This window comes from Leptosomus discolor, chromosome 6 (assembly GCF_034619465.1).
Source record: "Leptosomus discolor isolate bLepDis1 chromosome 6, bLepDis1.hap2, whole genome shotgun sequence".
Lineage (NCBI taxonomy): Eukaryota > Metazoa > Chordata > Aves > Leptosomiformes > Leptosomidae > Leptosomus > Leptosomus discolor.
In genome coordinates this window covers 66723317-66748395 of record NC_141396.1, presented here as the reverse complement: position 1 = coordinate 66748395, position 25079 = coordinate 66723317, and the positions used below count along the sequence as shown (strand labels likewise).

Sequence of the window (25079 nt, the reverse complement as noted above, 5' to 3'; positions counted from 1 at the left end):
GGATTCAGTGCTGACGGCCCCTTACTGAGTTCGCAGCGACCGAGGGCAGCGCAAGAATTTCCCCGGTTGTCGCCAGGCACGTGCCTTTTTTCCTGCCGGAAACCTTAAGAGCGGGTCTTCATTGGGAATTTTGAAGTGGTTTTGCCTGTTGGTGCCAGGAAGGGGTGACAAGGACACGCGAAATGCCTCTTAAACACAGCCTGGACAGAAGGTGGTCGCTGCTCAGAGCGTACCGCTGGGCTGCGCGGCCCTTCGCAGCACCGCTGAGCTCCCGTGGGCTGGGTTTCACCCTCTTCCTCGAAGCCTCAGAAACTGGAAACTCCGGTCGGGGTGACCTGACGCCACGAGGCAGGAGGCTGCCCCTGCCTCCGCGCGCAGAAAACACCAGACAAAAGCAAATCCGTCCCGGATTCCTGCAATGATTTCGCTTTGCGAGGCTGAGGGGGAGAAAACTGGGAGAAAACAACCAGTTTTTGCCGAACGCTGCCTGAGACACGGGAGGAAATCACGATCAGGAAGACCCTCCTCTTCTTACCCGCTCCGTTTGCTGAGCAGAACGATGCTGGAAAGAAGGTTCAGCCACTCTTTGCCCCCAGCTGCTTCTCATAAAGACGAGAAACCGCCGCGGCACGTTTGCCAACGCTTTATTTTTGAACTAGGCCGCTCTGTAGCTTGCCTTTCGTGACAAGTGACGTGACATTTCGTTTTAGGGAGTGCAACGTTGCTGATTTTTCTTCTTCCCTCTCTAGCTAGCATGGATGCAGTAGAGAAGAGAGTCCACACGTTCGTGCGAGTCAAGCCAACAGCTGATTTTGCGCAAGATATGATCAAGTTTGGGCCAGACAACAAGGTAGAGCGAAAGAGCTGGAAAGGTTTGGGGTTTGATTTCGGTTTTGCCCCAGAAATGCAGAATTCTTCCGTTCCTTAAGGCCACGCGCGACTTTTTTGGTCCTGCTCGCCGTTCTCCACGCCGACAGTGGCTCCTGGTTTTGTGTCGGCGAGCGTAACTCTGGAAAACGGGCTTCTGGTGGTACGGCCACTGGAGAAAACCCCCGAGAGGGCTGGGACCTGACTGATCCGTGAGGCATTCCCAGGGGGAACCACGATTCCAACCCGAGAGCTCTCCCTGTGGTACAGCCTATTTCTGTCCTCCCTTGGGCAAGTCCCTCCCTTCACCTCCTCTTGCTTAATGAATAATTTCCCGGGGACGCAAGATCCGACCCGTCGCTGAGAGGTGAACAGATGAGCTCGGCCACATTCCCTCGGTTTAGCGTCTCCATCACCAGAAATTAGGGGCAGCAAAACACCACCGTTATCTTCTCCTTCCCTCCAGGCCCTGGGTGGGTGGTTTTTTTCCCCAGACAACAACTGCTGAAACTCTTCATGGCTGGTGAAGTCATCTCCTCCTTTTTTTGGCGTTTCAGAGCATAGATATATGCATCAAAAGAGACGCCAAGAAGGGAGTCGTGAATAACAGGCAGACCGACTGGTCCTTTAGGCTGGACGGCGTCCTCCACCACACCTCCCAGGAGCTGGCGTACGAGACCGTGGCTGAGAAGTTGGTGTCGGAAGCTTTGGTGGGCTATAACGGTAATTGGTGGCTCTTCCTTGGAGGAGAAGCGGAGATTTGGTCTGAGATCCTTGCGTTGGAGAAAGGCAGAGGTTCCTTCCTGACTTGAGTCTTTTCCTTTTTTTTTTTTGAATCTTTTCTAGGCACGATCATGTGCTACGGGCAAACGGGGGCCGGGAAAACCTACACCATGACGGGAGCGACCGCCGAGTACCAGCATCGAGGGATCATACCCCGAGCCCTACAGCAGGTACTAGGGGGCTGGGCAGGAAGGAGCCGGGGAGCAATAACAAGCACAGCTCGCGTATCCCCTCTGGCTGATACTCACAAAGTGCTTCAACGTGATGAATCTGTTTTGGGGTGGTCTCCACCAGTCGTTTGTTTAGTTTGTTCTTCGTTTTACCTGAGGGATGATCATTAAAGAAACAAAGGCGCCTGTAAGACAGAGCTGCCTCGGTTTTGCTGCACCGTGACGTTCCCGAGCGCTGGGATGGTGTTGGCTTGAGCCACTGCTGATGTGTAGACACATCATCCCTGTCCCGACCTTTCCCCCTGCTCTGAGGGGGCAGCCCCGCTTACCTGCAGGCGGCGACGCCGCCGAACCCTCCCCGCTCCCACGAAGATGATGAGCACGCGGGGTGTGGGGCTGACGTGCGCCTACGACCCGAAACAAATTCCGTAGCTACCCCTTCTCGTCGTTGGCAGCGTCGCTCCTGTGGGATTCTCCTAGCTCGCCTGAGGTACTGGCTGCTTCCCAGCTGTAAGCAGGCCTTCCAAGGCGGTGTCTGCAGAACCAATCCGTCTGCCAAAGCGGATTAAAACTTGACTTCACCCTGTCAGCCCTCAGGCCGCCGCGCCGAATTAGCCGCGCGCACCCAGCGCGCTCGTAGCCGCTCAGAAAGTCATAAATTGCTGCTCTGGACAGCCAGGAATAGCCGATAATCCTGCCTGTGAACTAGTCACCTCCACGGACAGGCTCTTTGTCTTTGCGTAGGTCTTCCGAGCAGCTGCACGTTCCGTCGATCCCTTCGTCGCTGTCCGAATATCCTACCTGGAGATCTACAACGAGACCTTGGTGGATCTGCTCTCCGCCGTGACGAGCCCCGGGCCCGCCGCCGCGCCGATGGCGGTAGTGGATTGCCCGCAGGGTGTTTACGTGAAGGGCTTGTCTGTGCACGCGGTTAGCCACGAGGAGGACGCTCTCAATCTCCTTTTTGAGGCAAGAAAAAAACAAGTGGAGATTTGGGGTTTTTTTTTCATCTGATTGTCGTTATTATTGGCGTAGCTGAGGGAGGAGGCGGTAAAGCAGGAGGTGGGTGGTCAGGACGGCTGGAGGGAGGTTGAACCCTCTTGGTTCTCTTTATTGTGGGTGGAAGAACTGGTGACTCTTTGGAGCCCGTGTTCTTGCGAGGAAAACGCCCGTGGCACAGAGATCCTGGAAGATCTCCATGCAGAAACCCTGTGTTTAGTGCCCGCCGGAGCAAGCCAGGTGACGGAGGAGGTGTGCTGAGGTGAGACCCCAGAGCCCAGGAGCCTTGGAGGTTCCCAGCAGCACCAGCATAGCGAAGGCAACCACAGCATCTGCCTCCAGTTCGAAAGGCTTGGCTGAAATCCCAGCCACCTCGCTGGCCCCTTCAGCAGACCGAGATCCCAGACAGGCAAAAAAATCTTGTTGTCCTCACCCTGGTTGTCACAAAAGGGTGTCAGAGAGTGACCTGGTACAAAGTGTACGACATTTGGGATCCTTTTAGACCCACCAGCTGGCCTACACTGGAATTTCTTCCTGCAGATCTCTCCTAGCTCTGTCAGTGCTCCAAGGAAAGAGTCTTACCGGTGACACCCGGGGCAGACAGTCTGGGACGGCCGGGGCACGGGTGCCATTCATCAGATTTTACGGCAGGGCCCTTCACGCAGTGGGTCAGCTTTGTGAAGGGAGTTGCTTACTTATGTCTGCACCTTTCTTTTACTCGTGGGTGCTTTGGTTCGTGAGGAAAACATGAATGAACAATAATTGGTTCTGTATGCAGGAATCTTACCAGGAGCTTTAAATCTTTAATGATGGGGCTGTGGTGTCCAGAGCTAGGCCCTGTGCTTCGCAGGAGCTCCCATTTTCTCTTTAAAGAGTAGAAGGGTGACGCTATTGCAGCTTAACTTGAGGTCTGTTGGCAGAAGAAGCGCAAGGGACGCCTGGGGATCCGTTCGGGTCCTTAGCTGAGCTCTAAGGATGAGTTCTGCCTGTGCTTCGAGGTTCACAGAGACGGCTCCAGGCGTCGAGGAGGCTTCCCAGCACGCTGTGACTCTTCACTGGCGGAGTGGGGCCGATAGTCTTTGCCTCAAGAGCTTCATCTTCCTTCTTGCTCTTCGATTTACGCTCCCTCGTGTGGAGCCAGGCGCTGACCTTGCAGTTCTGAAGGGTCGTTGTTCTTCGAGCCGAGCAGTCGGCTGTGAAACCCGCTGACAAGGGCGTTTCCGTGCCATGGAGCCTCCCTCCGTCTCCTCTCCGCCCTCGCCAGCCCGGTGCTGGCAGCCCAGCGCTCCTCACGAGCACTTGCAACGTCCCTTTTTGGTGTGGCCTTCTCTGCCTATACTCAGGCGTTGCAAAGCTGTGGCTATCGTAGATGTGTGAGTTTTCTACAACGTTTGAAGCTCGGGGAGCTCTTTGGTTTTCTGGTCATCAAGAACCTGAAGCAGCCGGGGAGGTGTTGCCTCTAACGAGGTTTGCCTGACTGCTCCTCTGCTTATTTAGCGGCGTGGATCTCCGATTTCCCTTTATTTTGCCAATGCAGGAGTAAAACAAGACACTGTCTTGAATTGTGACTTCATTTGCAGGGCGAGACCAACAGAGTGATAGCAGAGCACGCCCTGAACAAGAATTCATCCAGGTCCCATTGCATCTTTACTATTTATATCGAGGTAAGAGCTCCGGCAGCTTTGCTAGGGGACTCAAAGTGCTGAGGATCTTTACGTGTCCGGGTTTTACTGTATTTCAGTGTTGCCTGCTGTTAAGTACAGTTTATGTTCTTTGCTCCCTCAGTCTCGTTTCAGACTTCTCTCAGAGGCCAAATGTGTGAACTCTAAAATCAACTTAATAGACCTGGCAGGCTCGGAGAGACTGAGCAAGACCGGAGTAAGTAATGGATGAAATATTTCAGTGAAGGCTCCAGTAATCAACACGGCGGGGGTGAAATGACGGGTTTTCCCCACCACAGAATTCGGCCTGTGACACACCGTAAGTCACACTGACTCCTCAGAGGGTGCTCGGTGGTTGGCAGCTGCTGGGTATCCTTTCTCAGCCCACGTGCGTGTGACTCCCGTCCTGCACGTGCCTCCCGACCTGCCGCAGGCTCAGTTAGTTAATCCCAGTCTATCATTTCTCAGAGAAACTCTTGGTTTTCCTCTTCATTCCATGAGTGACAGTGCAACCCCCCCCCACTTCGGGTCACAGCAGGCAGACTGTTGAAGCGCAGAGCACCAGGGCTCGACGACTGAAACCTCCTCAGGTCCCGTGTGACGTTCTGTGTGGGTCAGAACAGAAATTGCATCAGCCCTGTGACAAATACGTCCTTTACCCTTTGGGAAGGTAAAGCCAGCGGTCCTGGTAGACTTGTAACGAAACCCTGAGGTCTGTGAAAACTTGTTTTCAGACAGCAGAAATCTCTAGCTCATGGATTCATTGGGTCTGAGTTAGCTCCTTACCCCGACAGCCAAGCAGAGCGGTACCCTCTGTCAGGAATACGTTCTCCTCGGCCGGCAGCACGTGGAAGCTTTGCCTTTTGATCTTCGTTACAGTCTGAGGGGCAGGTGCTGAAAGAAGCCACGTACATCAACAAGTCTCTGTCGTTCCTTGAGCAAATCGTCATTGCCCTGGCTGATCCGAAGAGGGACCACATCCCCTTCCGGCAGAGCAAGCTCACTCACGTCCTCAAGGACTCGCTAGGTGAGAGCTGGGGCTTACGGCAGCCCCAGAGAGTTCCTAGAAAACGGGGTCGGTTCAGCGAGCGTGCTAAGGCCTAAGGCCAGAACATACAAACACGTGGAGCTCATCGTTGTACAAAGGGTGCCTGGTTTTCCTCATCCAACATCACAGCAGGCGCAGGAGGCAGTGCGAAGCCCACGCTGATCAAGGCAGTAGAAGTTCACAAAACCTTAGCTGGAATACTTAAAAAAAAAACAACCCCAAACCTCAGCATGTTACAAGCCTTTTCAGATCCTCCTGCTTTAGCACCAGGATGCAGGTGATAAACCCAAAGCTGTGGTTCATCGTGAACCCCCAGGGGAGGCTTACGCTCCTGGAAGGCGCCTGGGGACACGGGAGGAGAGAGCAGCTGGGAGGAGGCTGCGGGTGTTCGTGTGGAGTGACCGAAGGCACCAGAAATGAGGGTGACGTGTGAGGCATTCCGAGCACGAGCCCTTTCAGGAAAGGCAGGGGCTATGTCCTGCCAGGTTCCCCGCTATTAGATGTAGGCCAAGGGCTTTTAAAACCCTCTGCTCCGGTTTTCCTGGTTTCAGGCTTTCACAGTTTGTTTTCCCGTCTCCTTACGGCGTCGTCACCGCGCGAGAAACACGTTTTGCCTTTGTTCTTCAGTCATTCTGTGCCCACTGCGTTTCTGTGCCCATGGGGACGTCAGAGGGACAGCTACAAACTGGCTGTTCTTTGCTGCTGCTTTTTCTCTATTGTAGTCAGCACGTAATAAATACATTCCCAAAAAGGAAACAACCAAAAAAACCCAAATTATATTATTTGCCTCCTTTTTTTTTTTTTTAATCTTTCCCAGGGGGAAACTGCAACACCGTCCTCGTGGCAAATATCTGCGGGGAAGCCGTGCACGTGGAAGAGACTGTAAGTTGAACGGATTTCTGCAGAACTGAAGTCTTCTTCCTCCTGCTGTGGCTCTGGAGGGCTGTGGCGGGCGTCGCAGAGCAACAGCCTGCCCAGTTCCTCAGGCTCATCGGACAGCTCGTCTTATCTCGAGGGCTCAGAAAACCGATGGCCCTCGCCAAGCTGCTTGGGGATGCAGAGGAGCGCTAACTGGATGGGGGCGGGGAGGGGAATGGGAGCCTGCCAGCAGGCACAAGCAGCTAAAATCCAAGCACACGCTGGATGGTGTTAATTGTTATCGCTGGGTCGGCCCTGCGGCCGCGTTTGAAGGGTCCCTCCCGTAGGGCGGTGGGTGGAATCGCACCGGGTCACACCAGGGCTGAGCTGGCTTTCTGCTGGTTCGGGAATCAGGAGTAACCTCCCCTCGGGGAGGGTGTTTAACCTGTGAAATAACGCAACTGGGGAAAGTCTCGCTGCGTGAACTGGATCGGCTGAAGCACCTCTGTAAGACAGAGGAGGGGATCCCTTCGCTCTTTGCTGGGGGGGGGGGGTTGGATGTAGCAAAACCAACGGGAGCATGGACATCTGTGGTGCAGATGTCTTCAAGGCAGACCTGTTCTTATCATCTCCTGGTGTTCCAATAGCATCTAGAAATGTGTAATCTTACCGAGGAGCCGCCACGCTTTGCCTCCAGAGCAGGATTTTCAGGCTGCGGGGGCTTACTCCCCAGATGCCCCAATTGCAGGAGTTGAGCTTGAAGGCCGTTGATGTGTGGTTTGGCGTTTTCAGGATGTAAATGTTATTTTGATCAGGAACGGGAGCGGGTGTTTTTGAGATCACAGCTCTGTGCCCAGGCGGAAGAGAAAAGACAAAGACATCACCTGGAATCACGCCGAAGCCAGCGAGCGCTAGCAGATACGCTCCTGGAACGAGCCGGCCTGTCCTGCTCCCTGCAGCTAACGAGCTTTTGTATCTCTGTGCTCTGGGATCTGGTTGTGGACGTGACATCCTTGCCGGCATCTCTTTCAGTTACCTAAAACCCGTGTTTTTCAGTTGTCTTCTCTTCGGTTTGCTACCAGAATGAAATGGATCACAACCGAGCCGGTCCTCAATGAGACCCGTGACCGTGAGGTGTGTAGAGGTGGGGGATGGAAGAAGGTGTATTTTCTCAGGTTCATTAATATTTAGGATAACAACCATAAAAACCAGAGGAAAGTTAGTAGTGTAATGACTTTCCACTCTTCAGCTGAGCTGACACTTGCTAAATTGAGGGAGATGATAAAATGGATGAGTATGAAACTTTCTTCATTGGTATTTCATTACAGTTCCTTCCAATATACGAGGGGGTACAGTCACATCTTCCCTGAGACGTGGTAATTCTTTCAGCTGCCTGTGTAGGTCTCCTTCACTTTTCTGATCAGGTTCACCTCGTGACAGAGATGTCCCGTGGTGGCCTATTCCCCCACTACGTGGGGAGATCACCTCCAGTCCTGCCCGCAGCTTTGCGCAGCGTTCGCTCCGTTGCTGCCAGTAACGTTTTTGCCACAATTACAAAACTTAGTTAAGCAAGGAAATGATTTAAAGAAAGAGATCGTCGTCTTTTAGGTGTCCTGAGTGCGCTTTCACAGCCGGAGCAGCCGGCAGCAGTACGGGCTCTGTGAATTACTGACGGCCTGAAGGACAAGTTGAGCATTATCACACGTGGGGTGGGTGAGAGCCCGGCTGGATTTCATGCTCCGGTCTCACTGGCGAGCAGAGAGGCAGCTGGGGAGTTTCCTCCAACAGCTGCCAGAAGGAGCTGTGCGACACAACGGGCTTTCCCTCCTCAGTCCCTTTCGTTTCTGGTGAGAGGTGTGGGGTGGAAAAGAGCAGCCGAAAGAGGAGGGTTTCAGGAAGCCGTTGTGCTTTGGTGCTCAACAGGTCGCTTAAAAACCAGCTCAGGATTTGGTTCTCCCTGAATCCCGAGGAGCTTTGCGTACCCAGGCCTTTCTGGAAACACGTTCTAGATAGTGAACGCTTGAAGATACTCCACGTTATGGAGAAATTCAGTCAGATACACCACAGGAGACTCCCTCCTCTGTTAAAAGTTCATGTCAGAGCTCCCAAGGGTCGGAGTGGAAACCTGCACGCTTCTTTGCTTTCGAGATAATATCCTGTAGCCCGGGACTTGGTGGCCCCACCGTACCAGACCAGGAAAGCATCAGATGAACAACCAGGTGGCCCTTCGCTCGGTGGCGTAGGCTGGCTCTGCAGGCAGCCCACCCGGGACGCAAGCTGTCTTGCTGGAAGCTGATCAAAGGCAAAGCCACTTCCAGACTCATGGCTTCGCTGATGCCAACCTGACAGCGAACCCCGGGGGAGCTGGTGCGCAGCTGCGACCTTCTCCAGCCGCCCGTTTTCCTGCTGCTTTTCAGCCGTTTTTTTTTTCCCCGACAACACGAGTCATCTGCTGACCCTTGTGTTTTCCTGCTAGGGGACGGTGAAGGCTTTGGAGAAGGAGATCGCTCTGCTGAAGCAGGAGCTGGCCCTGCAGGACAGCTTGGTAAGGAACAGGCTGCAGCGCCTTAGGCGGGACCTGGGCGAGGCTTTGTCGCGGTCTGTGCGTTGCAGTAGGGTCGGAGAACTCGGCATCCACCGAGACGATTCCTCCTTCTGCTTCCAGCACTGCCTTTTGGGCTTTAGGCAAAGCTCTGACGATCCCACGCAGGGACATTCCGTGATAGCTTCAGTCCCCAACCACTGCAGATGGTTTTTTCAGAGTCTGGAAGCCCTCCTCTTCTGTGGGTCAAATGTGAAGGGGAACGCGGTGCTTTCAGCGTGCTCCCAGGTCCCCTGTCCTGTCGACTCAAATGATGAGAAGTCGCAATCCGAAATTAAAGATAAGGCTTCCCTGGGCACAGCAGGGCAATGTCAGGTGTTTGCCAGACTAGTAAGAACTTGCTTAGCTGTTTGTAATTCCCTGATACTCCGTTGTTCGCCTTTTCCTTAGGTAAATCGTTCTGTGGTGACTTACGACCCTCTGACTGACACCCAGGTAGCAGAGATTAAGTCCCAAGTCCATAAATACCTAAAAGGAGCCATTGATGAAATTGATGTAAGTAGCTTTCTGGTGGAGAAGGACTTAAATACTGATTCCATCCCATTTTACTCCAAGACAGAAGCCAATGTCTTCTGAAGGGGCCGTCTTTAACCCCCAAAGCACTGCAGAATTGCAATTTAATTTTTGTTTTTGCGTGTTAAAGACTCTCTCCTTGTTTTCATTCCATTTTTGCTTTTTTAGAAGCTTGAGGAGCTTTTTCCTCCCTCCTGAAACCCTTTGCATTGGTTTCTGTGGAATTTCTTTCAAGAATTAATGTCGAAATTTTGCCCTGACCACGTCAAACTGAATCTTTGCTCGCCGTCTTGCCAAAATACGTCCAGTCTCTTAGAGACGGCTTCGTTAGGGCAGGGTTTCTCAACTTGAAACTACCCGCTGGCTGCAAAGCGATTGCGAAAAGAAACAGCAAAAAAAGTCCTGCGTGCACAAATACTGCTGGGGGCGGGGGGGACCCAAACAGGACAGCGAACAAAATGTGAGAAAATGAAGGTTGTAAACGCCCCCTCGGAGTTACGGTCAAGTTTTGTTTGGTTGCGAGCAGAAGCCGCAGCGACAACGGCGCGGAAGCGGCTGGAAGGCTGTTTTCCAACCAGTTCGATAACCCTTTGGTTGAAACGAAACGCTTGAGGGACTCCCTCTCATTTCGTGTGGTCGTTATCTCCTCCCAGGCCCGTTTTCTCCCTCCAGCGGGCAGGAGTGGAGCAGAGTAAGGGCTTACGTGAAGGTGCGTTCTACCTGCACCGCGCGACGTGGGTGGGCGTGGAGCAGGGAAGGCGGCGGAGGCCTGAGGAGTTTCACGCAGGGCGGGATGTCCACAGTGGCACTGCGAAGTCCTGTAGAGAGGGGGTTGAGAGCAGAGACGGTGCGTTTCGTCGCTCGGGTCAGCCTGTTGGCCCTCGGGAGAGCTGAGCGCAGCTCTCTGCTCAGCTGCAGCCTGCCCGGGACTTGTCTGTCCGTGCCTCTGCTCGGCATCTCCGAAACGGAGAGAGCAGCGCGGCTCGGCGGCACGGATTAGTTATCGTGGGTGAGGGGACTTGGCAGCTCCGAGTGCTCGGGCAGTCTGGGGCAGCAGAGGAGCGAGAAGGAGCAGCATGGCCCGCAAGGTCGGCAGGTGCCGTCTGTTTGTCACCTCTAAAAGTCCAGGAACTAATTCATGACCACGGTGGCTGTGCGCCCCACGGCATTGACCAGAGTCTATCGGGTTCCTCTCTCTAAAAATCCCCTCAGAGCGAGCCCTGGGTCCACCTCCAGCCTGAACCCAAGTGCGGGGTAAAGGCAACTCTCCCCGAGTGTGGGCACGCAGCGAGGGCGGAGCAGAGCCCTCACAATCTGAAGGGAGTCGGCTCAGTGCAGCCGACCTCGGCGTAGAAATGCTCACCTGTATCTTCACTTCTACATCTCTTCCTCAGATAGTGAACGTCAGGCAAATCCAGGAGGTGTTTAAGCAGTTCAAACTGATTGTAAGGTAAGATCTCCAAGGCTGATGTGTCTCAGTAAGGTTTAGAAATGCCACCGAGCTTTTGGCTGTGATACCACACCATGACATCGCTGAAGAATTCCCTGAACGACAGGGAATAGCTTGTAACCGAAAACACAATTCTGGGCAAATTCTGCTGGCTTTTGCACAAGAAGACTCTTGCCTCTAACCTTCCTCGTAAGTCCCGTGCGAGGACTCTTGGTGGTGAACCTCCCTGGTTGGAAAGTCTGCTTGGCAAATCCACCGTCACCGAGCGTAAACTGTGCAGCATCCCCAGTCGTGGAGCACATCTCCGTGGTGCAAGGCAGGCTGCAAACAGATCAAAAAAACCCCTCAGACCCGGTAGGATGAGCTGGTATGAAGTGGCCTCACCACGTCAGCATCTAAAAATCATCAGACTGACTTTTTTTTTATAGAGCTCGTGGCAAAGGAAGGTCATAAAGCGATTTGGAGGAGCGTGATAAGGCGGCTCGGCGGCTCTTCCCAGGGAGGCTCGCTCTGATGTGTGGGCTGGGGTGGCAGAAGGCGTGAAAGTGGCGCTTTGAAAATATCACCAGTGGAGGATGAAAGTTGTGTTTTAGGCTGAAGGACGGAAGGTGAACGACAGGCTGGAAAAAATCCTAAAAATGAGGACGAGCAGCTTCTATGTCATGAAACAGAAGGGAACAAAGAGGAACAAGGGTGTTTGGGCAACCCACCCCCTCCTGCTCCACCTTGCAGCGGTGGTCCGGGCAGGCAGCAGAGGTTGCTGCTCCCAACAGCGTCGTTGGGATATCGCTGTAGAAAATCTGCCCGCCCTCGTGAAACTTGTGTGAACACGAATGTCGGTGGGATGTCGTGCGACTGGGCAGCCAAGCTTTGCTGGGACCCAGGACCAAAATGGGTTTCCTGGTAAAATTTTGCCCTCCTATTATTTTTTTTAACTTGGGACTCCTTTTATTGTTGTGAAACAGCGGGCGTGGGTTTTGACATGTGAAATTGTCCTCCTCGAACGTAACGGTAAGGGGCTGTTTTCTCTCCTAGTCAACAGGAGCACGAAGTGGAGGCCAGATTGCGAAGCAAGTACGCCCTGATAGACAAAAATGACTTTGCTGCTGTTGCTGCTGTTCAGAAGGTAATGCCTGCGCTTGAGCCTGGCCCAGAACCCATCTTGTCTGGGGCTTTTATGTCTGTGACACCAGACCCAAGTTCTTCTCCCCCTAAGTGGCTGAAACATTCAGCATATGAATTTGAGGGTGATTTTGGCCCTAGTTTAGTTTCCACTTCGTCCTTAGAGATGTGTTTCCCTGAAATACTTGGTGGTGCATCCAGATTTCCAGATGAGGTCGTACAACAGGATGGAAGAGCTGCTGGGCAGGGGCTGTATAGCCTTCGTGGTCGAGGCAGCTACAGGTCTAAAGCCTCCTGGTCCACGTTTTATTTCTTCCCCTTTGCAGGCAGCTGTGGTTGATGTGGATGGCCATTTAGTGCGGGAAGAGGAGGCTTTTGGGACTGGGACCGCTCCTTTTTCATCCAGGCATGGTGGGAAGAAGAAATCCAGGAAGAGCAATGAGCAGCCCAAGTGAGTTTAGTAGCCGGACAGCTCTCCCTTTTCTCTGGTAACGTCGCAGCGACCAGGTCTGGTCAAGGCCTGCTGGGCAGCCCGTGGAGGAAGGCAGAGACGACGCTGGCTTAATGGGTGTGTTTCCTCAAGGAAGTGCTGGAAGTGTTTGTGGTGTCCTTATGGCCACCAGCCACGCCATCAGGAGGATGTTGGTGGAACGTGGGTGGCTGGGAGGCGCAGCCCGTGGTAGGGCAGACCTGCTGCCTTAGACCACAGATTTACTGCGGTCGGTTTGTCTGTGGGTCTGTTAGGGATGAGCCGAGACCAAGGGCGTGAGCTGTGGACGCAGAGGGTGGAGAGGCTTTGAGCTGAAGCGCTTGCAGCCAGCACAGCCGGGGGCAGCCTGTGCCAGGAGGTGGAGAGTTGAACACGCGGGCGGGGGAACGGTCCTGCGATGGCGGCAGAAATGTTCAACCTGCCGTTTTTTCCTGAAAGGGTTAGGTAGAAGGAGATCTGCTAAGCGGAGAGGGAGGAAGGGACAGCAGACAGAGGAGCAGATAAGGAGATTTGGAGAGGGAAGGAGGAACCAGCGGCAGCCAGTGCTGAGCAGAGAAAGGTCCTTCAGTTCACAGAAGCGAGGTCCCTGCTTTGGCAGTTTCTACAACTGTTTCTGTGGCCGAGAGCATCTGCTTGGTTCCTCCCCGACGTTTCCCCAAAGTCCTTCTGTAAGAGAGGAGGGGAACCCCCAAGGCTTCAGCATCCTCATGACACGGGGGAGTCCTCTGTGCCGTTCTTTTTTTAGGGAGATGGCAGGAGATTTGGCAAGCGCTTTTCCGTCTCTCTCTCAAGTCACGCTATCCCCTGCAGCCGAGGCTGGTGGCGTCTGCGGAGGTGAGCTGGTGGAGAAGAACGGAGAGCTGGGCTCGATTCAGATGTGGCGTTAGATCAAATCCTAGGGGATTTGGTTTGTAGGTTCCTCTGAAGGTAGAGGATTACCCTGCCTGCCGGTGCGCCTCCATCTAGACGGGGTGGGACTGTTGCCCTTGAGGTCCTTCTGGGCTGTGTTCCCTAGTATTTGTGACACAAGGCAGTCCCTCTCCTCGAGAAAGTAAGGAGTCGTGAGAACAAGGCTGATCTTGTTCTTGTTGGTCGTTGTTTCACTGCAACGTCAGCCTGCTGCATTTGAATCAGCAAAGCTAGCACCTGCGGCACGTCTGGGCTCCAGCTTCGTATGATGAAGAAATTAATTCATCTGATTCATTTTTTTTGCCCCTGTCAGGAAGGAAGGAACCGGGAGCTCCCTTTCTGGGAGAGATCTGGATGGGTTTTTACCATCAAAAAGTCAGGTAATAACTTCCACCAAGGATCTGGATGTGAAAGAGGGAGCGAAGAACCAGGATACAGCAAATAGTGATGCAGAGCTGCCAAAGCCAGCCCCCGTGGAGGATTCCCAGCGGCCCAGGTAAGCTTGCCCTGTGAGGGAGTATATCCCCTTTGCCGGAGGGTGGTTTACACCAGAGCGGTTGCGTTGTGTTCCCCTGGTACAACTGCCTGCTTCGAAGCAAAGGGGAGAGACTCCGAGATCTTCATTGCTTGGATGCAGAAATACGTTGTAGGGTGATAATGGTTGTATGGACACCCTGTGTACCCACGTATGTGGGTGGAGGTCATCTTCTCCATCTGCTCTGAGCTCTGTCCTGATCAGCTGCTCTCTTAAATGTGAAGCCTCAGGGAACTGCAGCACTCTTCGCTCTTTGGTTTGTCGTAAAAGCGCAGAGAGACCCTGTGTCCAGCCACGAACCCCCCTGCGGTCCTGAAAATGGGTCAACAGCCGCGTGAGATCACGGCAGGAGGTGCCATAGCGAGACAGAAGAGCGGAGAATGGCCAAAAAGGCAGCAACGCGCCGGTCATCGGCTCGTACCGCGACAAGAATTTAGCGTGGGAGGGCAGCACGGAGTCGCTTTTCACTCTGAATGGAGTGGATGGGGTAAATAATGCTGAGGGTACCGACCCGGAGGGCTCTTTCCAGGAGGCTCTGCTCGACAGCGTGAGGCTGGTCCACCCACCAGAGCTCAGCCAAGCCCCCCCCCCCCCCCCAAACCAGTCTGGGCACCACTTTTCCCATTACCCACCATCTTTTCTTGCTGCCAGCTCTCAAGCTGCAAGCGAGGCAGCTCCGAAGTATTGTGAGCACCTCTGCTGCCTGTAAGTGACAGGTCCTCGTTCCTGCCGCCCAGAGAGAGCGTCGCAGGGAAGGAGAATCCACTCCTGAAGCACCTTAAGACGTTCTCCCATTCCTCCCTGCCCTCTGCACACGTTTTAGTCGTCCTGTGGCTGGCAGGGAAGGCTGCTGCTGCTGCCGCAGCTGCCCAGAGTGCTTAAAGCAGCTTGGTAGCTGGCTGTCAATGCTGGAGCTGTGGCAGTCTGCCCAGTGGCTGTTGTTTACGGCGCTTATGCCAGCAGTTTGGCGCGGAAAGCACCTTTGAGGAGTTCGAAAAATGCCTTGGAGGGGTCAGGAAGGGGAAGGCAGTAGTCAGCGCTTTGTTTTGATCGCTGGGGGCTGAGGACTGTGGAGATTTGTAGCCACCTTCTGCCACCAGAACCAGCCTGCTCGCCGAGAATGACCTTCCACAGCACAGAGCAGCACCCGGGGGAGTGTGACGGTCTCCTTTTGCCCCGCGTGGTTTGAAGCGAGAGCTGGTGTTCGTGAGGGCACGTTTGCATCAAAGCCATTTCATAGAAAAGTCAGGATTGACACGTGCCACTCTGAATTCAGCCTTTCTAAATAGGCAAGACCTAAAAGCCAGGGGCTGCAGTGCTGTAGGGCCGGCCAACGCCTGCAGCTGTGGGGTTTGCTTGGCAGAGGTGACTGGTCTGCGCTGGGAACCCAGTGAGGAAAGAGCAAAGGCATTTGTGTTGAACAATGGGGAGTAACAGTATTCATTATTTGTTTCTGAAAATTCAGACCGTTAAAGATCTGCTTTCCAGGGAAGCCTCAGTTCCGAGGCATCTCCTGAGGAATGTGGTTTCTATGTCAATAACTCTTTCTTTGGGGAGTGGTACTGGGGGAAAGCGGGCTGGCACGGGGACGGTGCCAGGGCGCAGCTGGCACGGCGACATCCCCAAAGGGCCCCTTGAAATACCGTCCACAAACCTCAGCTACGGCCGCTCCCAGGGACTGTGTCACGCTGCAGGGCAGGAGGAACAAACCTCCCCACGTCTGCGTGTGTTTTCTGTGCCTTCTCCCGCAGCTCCCCTCCGTCCAAGCCGGTGGCATTTGAGCAGTTCAAGGAGGAGTGCGGAAGCGAGCTCAGCCGGATCTTTAAAGAGAACAAAAGCATCCTCCTGGCCAGGAAGAAGAGAAGCAGCGCGGTGGCGCAGAGGATCAACTCCATCAAGCGTGAGATGGAGGGCGTCAAAAAGGCTCTGGAGGCTCAGAAGCAGGAGCGGTGGCAGCAGGGTAAGTCGCCGTCACCGAGCCAGTGAGAAGCTGACGGAAGAGGGGAGCCGCTGGTTTCGAAGCGGTTCTGGTGGTGAGGCCGCCACTGCAGCTTGCCAAGGTGGTGGGGCAGGCCTGGCTTTATGCCCTAGCTCTGCAGCCGGCCTTGTGGTTTGGCCACCTGTAGTCCTCCACCTGAGTCCTCTGCGCTTCGGCCTCGCGGAGGCGTGCTACTGGGGCTGTAGGCTGGCGCGGTGAGCTGCAGGCAGGTCGGTTCCTCGCCCCGCGCTTTGACGGGTCGGGCGGCGTGCGGAAATCACGGGGCGCCAGCTTGCCCCTTGCTGCGGTGGGGATGTGCTGCATCTCCTACAGCTTGGTTTCATCTAGGTTAGGGTCCGGTTTGTGAAAGTCACAATCCCAAACGGCGCGGTACGAGAGGGAAAAAACGGGGTGATGCCTTCCGACTTCGCTGCAGCGAGGTGTTTGTTAGGTGGGGACGCGCCTGGGGGAGACGAGGACGTGCGTTGGGTTTCGTGCTCCCTGCAGCAGAGCTCCCGAGAGTTGGTGCTGCGGCGTTCCGCAGAGGAGCGGAGAAGAAACGCCTCTGGGCAAGGAGAGAAATCTGAAACAAGTGGCTTTCATGGCAGAGTGGTCGAGAGCGTGGTGGTGGGGAAGTAGCAGTGGCGGTCCTTGCGTGCAGGAAGGCCGGCGAAACAGCTCAGTTCTGTGAAACTACAGCCTTGCCAGGCAATTAGTGGGGAATAAGAGGCAACAAGAGTGAAGGAGAATGGTCACCAGCAGGCAGGCCCTGGCTACTGAATGAGGGCCGGAGAGTCAGACCCAGGGTGAATGCTGCTCTGCTGGTTTCCACTTCTCTTCCTATAGAGAGGCTTTGGTGACCATGCTTAGCAAGGGGCCTTTTCCTGTAGGGTCCGGTCCCGCAAGATGGAAAGCTCTTCTGGCTCAACGATGAGCAAACCACCTTGAATCCGTATTGTGAAGTGAGGCTCTGTCTTTTCTTGGGCTCCTTGCTTCTTTGGGGCCTTTGCTTTTTATGATGCCGTCTACCAACTGTTGGTGGTTTATTGTGGAAACTGCAGGAACAGGCTGATGTGAGGGAAACCAAGAACATGAGATGTTTGTCGTAGGGAAGTAGCATTGTCTTAACTGTCTCCCAAAGGGCTGACCGGTCTGTTGTCTCCAAAACTCTGCCCAGGGAGTTTTTCAGCAGGAGCCATGAAAGCCCTGAGTGATAACCCTCCATCCAGCTGCCACGTGGGGGTCTTTCTGCGGAGCCCGGTCCCTCCTCTTCATCTGCACGTGTCCCAGTTTGGGGAGGACGGATATCTGAGCGGGTTCAGGAGTTCAGCACTGATTTCTGCCCCACACCACTCCAACACCATACTTGTAGAAAGCATGTCTAAAGAAATGTCAGTTGTGTGGCTAACCTCAGTGTAACTGCGTAACTACCGTGCGGTTCGAAGTATAATGACTGTTCTTTGTCCCTCTCCACCCTCACGAGAAACCTTCGTTTCCTTTCCTTACCCTCCAGGAGAGTATGTTGATGAGAAAGGACAGATCATAATTGATGAGAAGGAGTTTTTACTCATCATGAAGCTGAAAGACCTGAAGGAAGAGTACAGGTCTAGTTATGCTGAACTGCAGGACCTGAAGGCAGAAATCCAGTACTGCCAGCAACTGGTGGACCAGTGCCGGAACAAGCTCCTCTCAGGTACTGGGCAGTTTCTGAACGGTTTAGCTGGGCTGCTTGGTGGCAGCTCGGTACTGGAGCACTTCACAGGCGTGTTGCAGATAAGCCATGTCCATCCTCTGTTGTCGTTTTTCTTGTTGCCTTCCAGACTTGATGGGTTTTTTATTGATGACTGGGTGGGGTTTTTGACATAACACTGAACTGCCGCGGATTCTGACGCGCAGATGACGACATACTGCTCCGTGGTCACGCCGCTAGACGCGGTGCTGTAGGCAAGAGCCCTGCACAGTTGGGCTGACAATAATGCCCCCACGGATGGCCCTGGGTCTCACCCTTCCTTTCATTTAACAGAGATGGGGGCTAAGGAACGGCACGGGGCCAGGGCTTTGCCTCTGGACTACCGATGTCTCCTCTGCACCCCGGTGAGATTCAGGTTCCAGCGTGGCAGGAAGCCGAGCTCGCTCCTTTTCGCGCGTTCTTCACGAGCAGCACCCTCGTGCGGATGGGTCACAGGGTGATCCCTGCTACGCCGCGGCGCGCTCCGCTGCGAGCTGCTCGGTTTGGGGCCGTGGTGACAGGAGCGCAGTCCTGCTGCCTCCCCAGGTTTGTCCCACGGTGTGGACGGAGGGTCGCCCTCACCCCGAAGTCCCCCACCCCCCGGCAGAGACGCCGGCACTGCTGCACGGCAGCGCTGGGAGCACGGGGGGGGGCTCCTCCTGACGGGCTGCAGGGTGACAGCAAAACCTCAGCATTTTCTACCCTTTTTCTGCCAGGTCGTGATCTTTAACCTATTTTAACCTCAGCCGGCGGGTTCTGCCCGCTGTCAATGCCGACTTCCACACGGATTGCTCCACCCTATTAACTCACTTCACGAATGCTCCTACACGAATAGAATCCTTGATTGTTTCACTGATCGAGATCTCTGATCTGCAGATCAGGAGGGGAGGAGGGGAGGGTCTTCCCAGCCCCCTCCCTCCCGGTTTCTGTGGTTCCACCCCCCCAGAGCAGAGAACTTGCTGAGAATGTACCCCGTCCCCCCTGTCCCTGTCTCCTGCCCCCCTGCTCTGCTCTGCCCCCTTGCCCCCCGCAGCAGCTCTGGCTTTGCCCATCTCCGTCCGGCAGCAGCTGCTGGCTCTGAGCCTCAGGGAGGGGTTGGGCAGTTCTGACCCCCCTGTCAACGGATCCCATCGGGGGATAATTAAATACCAGACGTCAGTTGTTCAATAAAAGCAATTAATTATCAATGAAAAGTAATTAGCTCTTCAAAATCCAGACCTGATTATAACAACGTGACGGCAGACAGTAGGCGTACAAATGCCACAGCCCCAAACGTGGGGATGTTGCACCCGTGGCCACGCTTTATTTTCAACCAACCGGAGCACAACTCGGATCCCTCAGCGCGTCCCACGCTGAAAGGAATGCGTGGCCTGTTCCAGCAGACAGACAGGGCCAAATCAGAATCGTGCAGAGACTTTGCCACTGGTTTGCATCGGGTCTGGGTTTGGCATTTTTTGGGTGCTCCGGCTGTTTGCTGTTTGTTTAAACATGCAGGCAGGGACTCGCTCGATATCTGGGTCACCCCAGAGCGAAGAGGTCATCTCCGAGCTCAAACCGGGGTGAAAAGTCGGTGCTGTTGCATCATGTCCACAGTGTTTAACCTTGTTTATCCTTCCTGGGGTCCCTCCTGGGCAGCACCGGCCGCCTTTGGGGGCTGTGGGCTCTCCCACTCCGTGGGGAAACGTGCCAGAGGAATGGAAATACCCGGTGTTAGGAAGGACAGAACAACAGGGACAGAATTGCTGCCGCCCCGCAGCGCCTGCTGCGTGTTCCTACAGGGTGGGAAGCGGTTGTGCTCCTCCAGCATTCGGAATTGATGCCTGACCCCCCAAACGCTCTGACCACTCCAAAGGGCTACTTCCAAACTGGGTGGCTCCCCGACTCCGGGCTGCAGGAGCAATCCCATCTCGTGGCCAGCCACCTCTCGGGGTGCACGAACCCAAGAGGGGACTGTCCCCAAAGGCCTGTCACCACGTCCCAGCCGCCTGCCTCAGTCCAGTCCTGTCCTTTTTAACTCACTTTTCTAATAGTTTGGAACTCAAGAGCGTGGAGTTCTGAGGTCCCATCTGAGAGCTGAGGAGTTCTGAGGTCCCATCTGAGAGCTGAGGAGTGCTGAGGTCCCATCTGAGAGCTGAAGAGTTCTGAGGTCCCATCTGAGAGCTGAGGAGTGCTGAGGTCCCATCTGAGAGCTGAAGAGTTCTGAGGTCCCATCTGAGAGCTGAGGAGTTCTGAGGTCCCATCTGAGAGCTGAGGAGTGCTGAGGTCCCATCTGAGAGCTGAGGAATGCTGAGGTCCCATCTGAGAGCTGAGGAATGCTGAGGTCCCATCTGAGAGCTGAGGAGTGCTGAGGTCCCATCTGAGAGCTGAGGAGTGCTGAGGTCCCATCTGAGAGCTGAGGAATGCTGAGGTCCCATCTGAGAGCTGAGGAGTGCTGAGGTCCCATCTGAGAGCTGAGGAATGCTGAGGTCCCATCTGAGAGCTGAGGAATGCTGAGGTCCCATCTGAGAGCTGAGGAGTGCTGAGGTCCCATCTGAGAGCTGAGGAGTGCTGAGGTCCCATCTGAGAGCTGAGGAATGCTAAGGTCCCATCTGAGAGCTGAGGAGTTCTGAGGTCCCATCTGAGAGCTGAGGAGTGCTGAGGTCCCATCTGAGAGCTGAGGAATGCTGAGGTCCCATCTGAGAGCTGAGGAGTTCTGAGGTCCCATCTGAGAGCTGAGGAGTGCTGAGGTCCCATCTGAGAGCTGACGAGCACCGAGGTCCCGTCTGATCCGCGGGCAGGGAGCCAGAAGCAGCCCACCCTCGTCTCTTCGGTCGTTACAGCCCTGTTTATTGCCCCCCCCCCCCCGCTTTGCTTTGCAGAGTTCGAGATCTGGTACAGCGAGTCCTTCCTTATCCCCAAGGATGTGCGGGAAGCTCTGAAGCCTGGTGGCAACATCAGACCCGGAATGATTCCCATAAACAGAGTCATGTGCCTGGTGAGTTGTCCCGGCAGCTCTGCTGCTTCTCCTTGATAGCCACCCGTGGCGTGGCAATGAGGGCACAACTCAGCCCGCGGGAGGAGGAGGGCAGGGCAGCTCTGCTCCTCTCCCTCAGCAGGGTGGCTGGCGTTGAAGTGCTCCCCTGCAGGGAGCAGCTCTCTGGAGAGACATCTTGCTTTCGCATTAGCTTCGCCGTGAAGAGGCGAAAAGAGGACACGACCCAGTCCTCTGCTGACTATCAGGAATCGGGCAAACTGCCTGGAGGTGCGAGTGGCGGCTGGGAGGCTCGTGTGATCCTTACGGCTAAACTGTGGTGGTTCGTGTTGTGGCAACCGGTACTGGGCCAGCCCTCTGTTTAGAAACCACCGCTTTGGGGTACCCGGGGTCTTTTGTCGCTCCTGAAGCACATTTCGCTTCAGCTCCTCGTTTACCAGACGGTTTCTTTGCGTTATTCTCCTCTGACGTCATTCCCAGTTTGGTCCTTCGTTGTTAAATATCAGACGTAGGAACGTGGCGACGGTGCCTCCGCGCAGGCTGACCTCACGAAGTGACGCACAGCAAGGAGGGGGACCCCACCCTGGCTGCGAGGGGGAGTCAGCCCTTTGGCTCTAGGTGTAACACATCTCCCCTCCCGCTGCAGATGGCAGAGAACAGCTCGGGGGGGGACAGGTCCTAGGTCCATCTCTCCCAGGAGCCCACCCCCATCAGGAGCCGGGGGGGCCACCTGCAGGTGTTTGGGAAAGGGAGTAAGTGGGGTGTGAGCTGTGTGACCCCTTTCCTAAACGTACAGCCCCATTTCTAGCCAGCGTGGTGCGGGGGACGGGATGGCTTTGGGCTTTAGAAGGGAAACAGAAAAGCTTTTTAGAAGGAAAACAGAAAAGGAACTCTTTTCTCTCCAGGTGTCTGATTATTTTGACTATAAATCTCAGTGGAGCGTTTTCTTTACTTTTAAAGCTGATGGGAGACAGGTCCTCCCCATCCTACTGAAGTAGTTCCCTTGAGGGTATGAGTAACAAACATGATGAGAGGGGAAAAAAAATAAGTGTCATCGGTTTACTTTTAAAGAGCGTGTCGTGATCTACCAGACTGTGGAAGATTTCAGATACAGATACAGACCTGGACAGGAAAGAGGAAAAAAACCCCAACAAACCACAAACAAACCCAAAACCCCAACCCAAACCCCTCTGGATAAAGCCTAACGAGGTCAACAGGAAAACCTTGACTGACTGCACGGGTCCGGGATGTCACTCTTTGGGGCAAAGAGGAAATCCATCACTAGTCACTTTTACTAACCCGAGTTACTCCAAGTATTCACAGAAACTCCCTTAATGGTTTCCAGCCCTGGATTTCTTGCCCTCACACCAGTTAGAACCCCAGAGATGAAGGAGGCACCCTTGTGGCTGTGCTTCGCAGCAAGTTGTTGATGCTACAGGCAGAAACCTTGGGGCGGAGGGTGAACGGTGTCCCAGTGCTGGTTGCTCCTCTCGTTCCCTTCACTGGGCAGTTCACTGCAGCTTCCTAGTCAGCGTTGCTGGGCCACACCGGTCTGGGAGACAACCACCTCTGGAGGTTTGTTTCCTGCTTAGAACCGTTTCCAGACTGGCTCTTCATCTATTGGTCTAACCCAGGGCGCGCTTCTTTTGCTCTTGGCTAGATTTGGTTTGGCCACCTGCCTTTTATCACACCAGGATTTCCCCGTCACCTTCTCCAGGCTGCTCATGAACCGCCCCAGAAGGTGACCTCAGAATCTGCTAGAGCTATCCTCAAATCTGGCATGAAAACATTATACACGAGCCGATGCCTTAAAAAAACCATACTTCCATTCAACCCACATCCCTCTTCAGCGCGCTTATGCCTTCCAGACGATCCCCTGGAGAAGCGTGGGCATGGCCATCAGCGAGCTGGGCTCAGGGGGGACCACGCTGAAGCTCAGGCTTCCTTGAGGCTGATGACCTTGCAGTGGAAGGGAGATGGTCCTGTGGGTAGTTACAGGCAGAGCATGGCTGTGAGAAGACAACCGAGGGAGCTCCCTTTGGGGCTTTACGTTTCCAGATGGATTTTGCCCAAAGTCCTGCCCAAACCTGCTCACCCAAGGCGTGGGAAGGGGGCGCCTCTCGCTTCGGAGAGGCCGATGAATCGGTGTTCAATGCGGCAGAGGGGTTTGGGTGACCTCTGTGTCTCCAGCCGTGTGTTCCTCACCCGGCGCGGGGTCTGTCTCTCTGCTGGCAGGAGGAAGACGAGCAGGAGAGGTTCGAGCAGATGCAGGAGACGACGCTGCCAGCCTGCCCAGCTTCGGTCTCCTTCTACAAGGCGAAAATGAAGACCGATCAAAAGGTAATCTCGGCTGGGCCCGGTCCCACCTACCCCTGCCGGTGGGCGTGGAGAGGGCGATCCTGCCCCTCGCTGCCAGGTGGGGCGCAGGACGAGTGCCCTTTTGGCTCTTGAAAGATGCTGGGTTTGGTTCTGCAGCACAACTAAGCGCTTTGAGAGGTTCCTTGGCTCTGGCTGATGTCAAGGCCCCATCCCGTGCTGGTCTTCTGCTAAAAACCCATCTCGGTGCTTCTCCCGTCTCGTTCCCTCCTGGCAAGGGCTCACCGTAAGATGCCACCGAGGTGCTGAGCTTCAAAAAGTTGAGGTGTTGACGAGTAACGGGGCTGCCCAACCACATCAGCAAGCGTTTTTAAGGAAAAAAAAATAAATCTCAAAACCACCTCAGGGGGAGAATTTCCCAGGGCTTCTCGTGCCCTCCTTGGAGCCTGCTGGGGTCTGCCCCTGGCAGAGCATCGCTGGCGTGACGGGGCTTATTTGGGCAGCTTTTCCCAGCACCAATTGGGAACGTGTTTTGTTTTGGCAGGAAAAATGCCTTTAGAGGTGAGAATTCTGCTCAGGTTAATGATCCTTTTTGGTTCTTCGTTGCCAGCGCTCGTACACCAGAACCATGTCGTCCCTCGAGCAAATGCAGAAGAAACCCGGGCTCATCACAGCCGCTGGGAAGAGTAAACCCGTGTCATTCCTGCACGTCACGTAGCAGAGCCGGGCTCAGCCTGAAACCCGACGTTCCATAAGCAGCGTCGCTTCAGAAAGTGCCTTGCGTTCGTGTCCACGATAGATTTATCAAAAATAAACAAACAAACAAACAAAAAAACCCAAACCACCCCACTTTTGTGCAGCTAGACCGACAGTTACTGGTAATCAACCCCGCTGTTTAGACAGGATGCCAGCCAGGGAGTTCAAACAGCGACGCTTGTTTCTCTGGGCGTCTCTGGAAAACGCAGCGTCACGACAGAGAGGCGCGTTGGGGCCAACCGGGGCGGCTTCTGCCGCCCTCCCGCCCGGTGCCGCAGACCGACGGCCTCCCAGGCTGCTTCTTGACGGAGCATCGAGTGCCATTTTTACCAGTTTGATGCTCTCATGGTGGATCCTGAGAAGCCAAATCTGGGTGAGGGCGAGTCCTCCCTTGGCTCGAAGCAACCCCGGGGTGTTTGCCCTCCTGGATAGAGGAAGGGGCCGGAGAGGCGCACGGCACAGAGCAGCGGGCGGCGCGGATTTCGGGCAGCCTCCCCACCCCAAAGCGGCAGGAACAGGGGGCAGCGTTTCCCCAGTGCTTTCTGGGAAGATCTGGGATTCCCCACTGCTTTCTGCGATTCAGATCGAGGGCGAGATCACAGCGCCCAGCGACTGGAAAGCTCCGGACGATCCCGCACCGCTTTGCCAGGCTGCTGTTATCTTCACCCGCCGAGCGGAGCGTGCCAAAGGCCTCCTAGAAGTCCTCCTCCTCCTCCTCCTCCTCCAGCACCAGTGGAGGAGGGAGGCTGACTCCGGCTCGGCACGCGCCAGGGAGGTTTGCGTAGCAAATACCCAGCCACGGGAGTCCCATCTCTTCCTCCTGCTGCAGACAGTTCACCACCACGTTGGGCTCGCCGAGGCAGAGCGGGGTCATTCCTGCCCTTGACCCAAAAATGATGAGAAACGCAAGATCTCCCAGGGCTCCCTCCGACACCCAGGGCGCGGGGCGAGTTGTGCACGTGCCGCTGGGTGCCGTGATGTCTGGGCGGACGGATCTGCCTGGAGAAGGTCACGAAACAACAAAAATTAACTTAATCCCCGCCTGTGCCACAGCCGGGGCTCCGAGGAGCCGCGCACGGACGTGGGCCCGTGGAGCTGCACGTACAGACGGGCTGGGCCAGCTCCAGGCTTGGCTTAAAGGAGCTCTGGGGGCCAGCTCCTCCGCAGGGTTTCTGCTTCTTGTCTCTGCAAGGAATAAAAGCGTCAGCCACGATTTTTTTGCGTCTGCTACGCGTCTCCGGCGGCCCTCGGTGTTTGCCTCCTGTCGCTGCAGGGGCTGGTCAGCGTTCGGAGCCGCTGCCTTCGGGAGTCGCTTCTTTATC

General features: G+C 55.0%; 1 protein-coding gene across 1 annotated transcript; it reads left to right on the top strand.

Annotated features, from left to right (window-relative positions):
- Positions 1-754: 754 nt before the first annotated feature.
- KIF9 (kinesin family member 9) lies at positions 755-23719 on the top strand. Its single transcript, XM_086466651.1, has 20 exons — positions 755-850; positions 1425-1590; positions 1714-1820; positions 2565-2789; positions 4400-4483; positions 4605-4697; positions 5360-5507; positions 6346-6410; positions 7443-7520; positions 8863-8931; positions 9379-9483; positions 10896-10951; positions 11987-12077; positions 12400-12524; positions 13786-13968; positions 15759-15967; positions 17499-17678; positions 20573-20688; positions 22921-23025; positions 23612-23719. Exons 1-20 carry the CDS (start codon positions 755-757, stop codon positions 23717-23719), a joined length of 2409 nt encoding a protein of 802 aa, XP_086322777.1.
- Positions 23720-25079: the final 1360 nt, after the last annotated feature.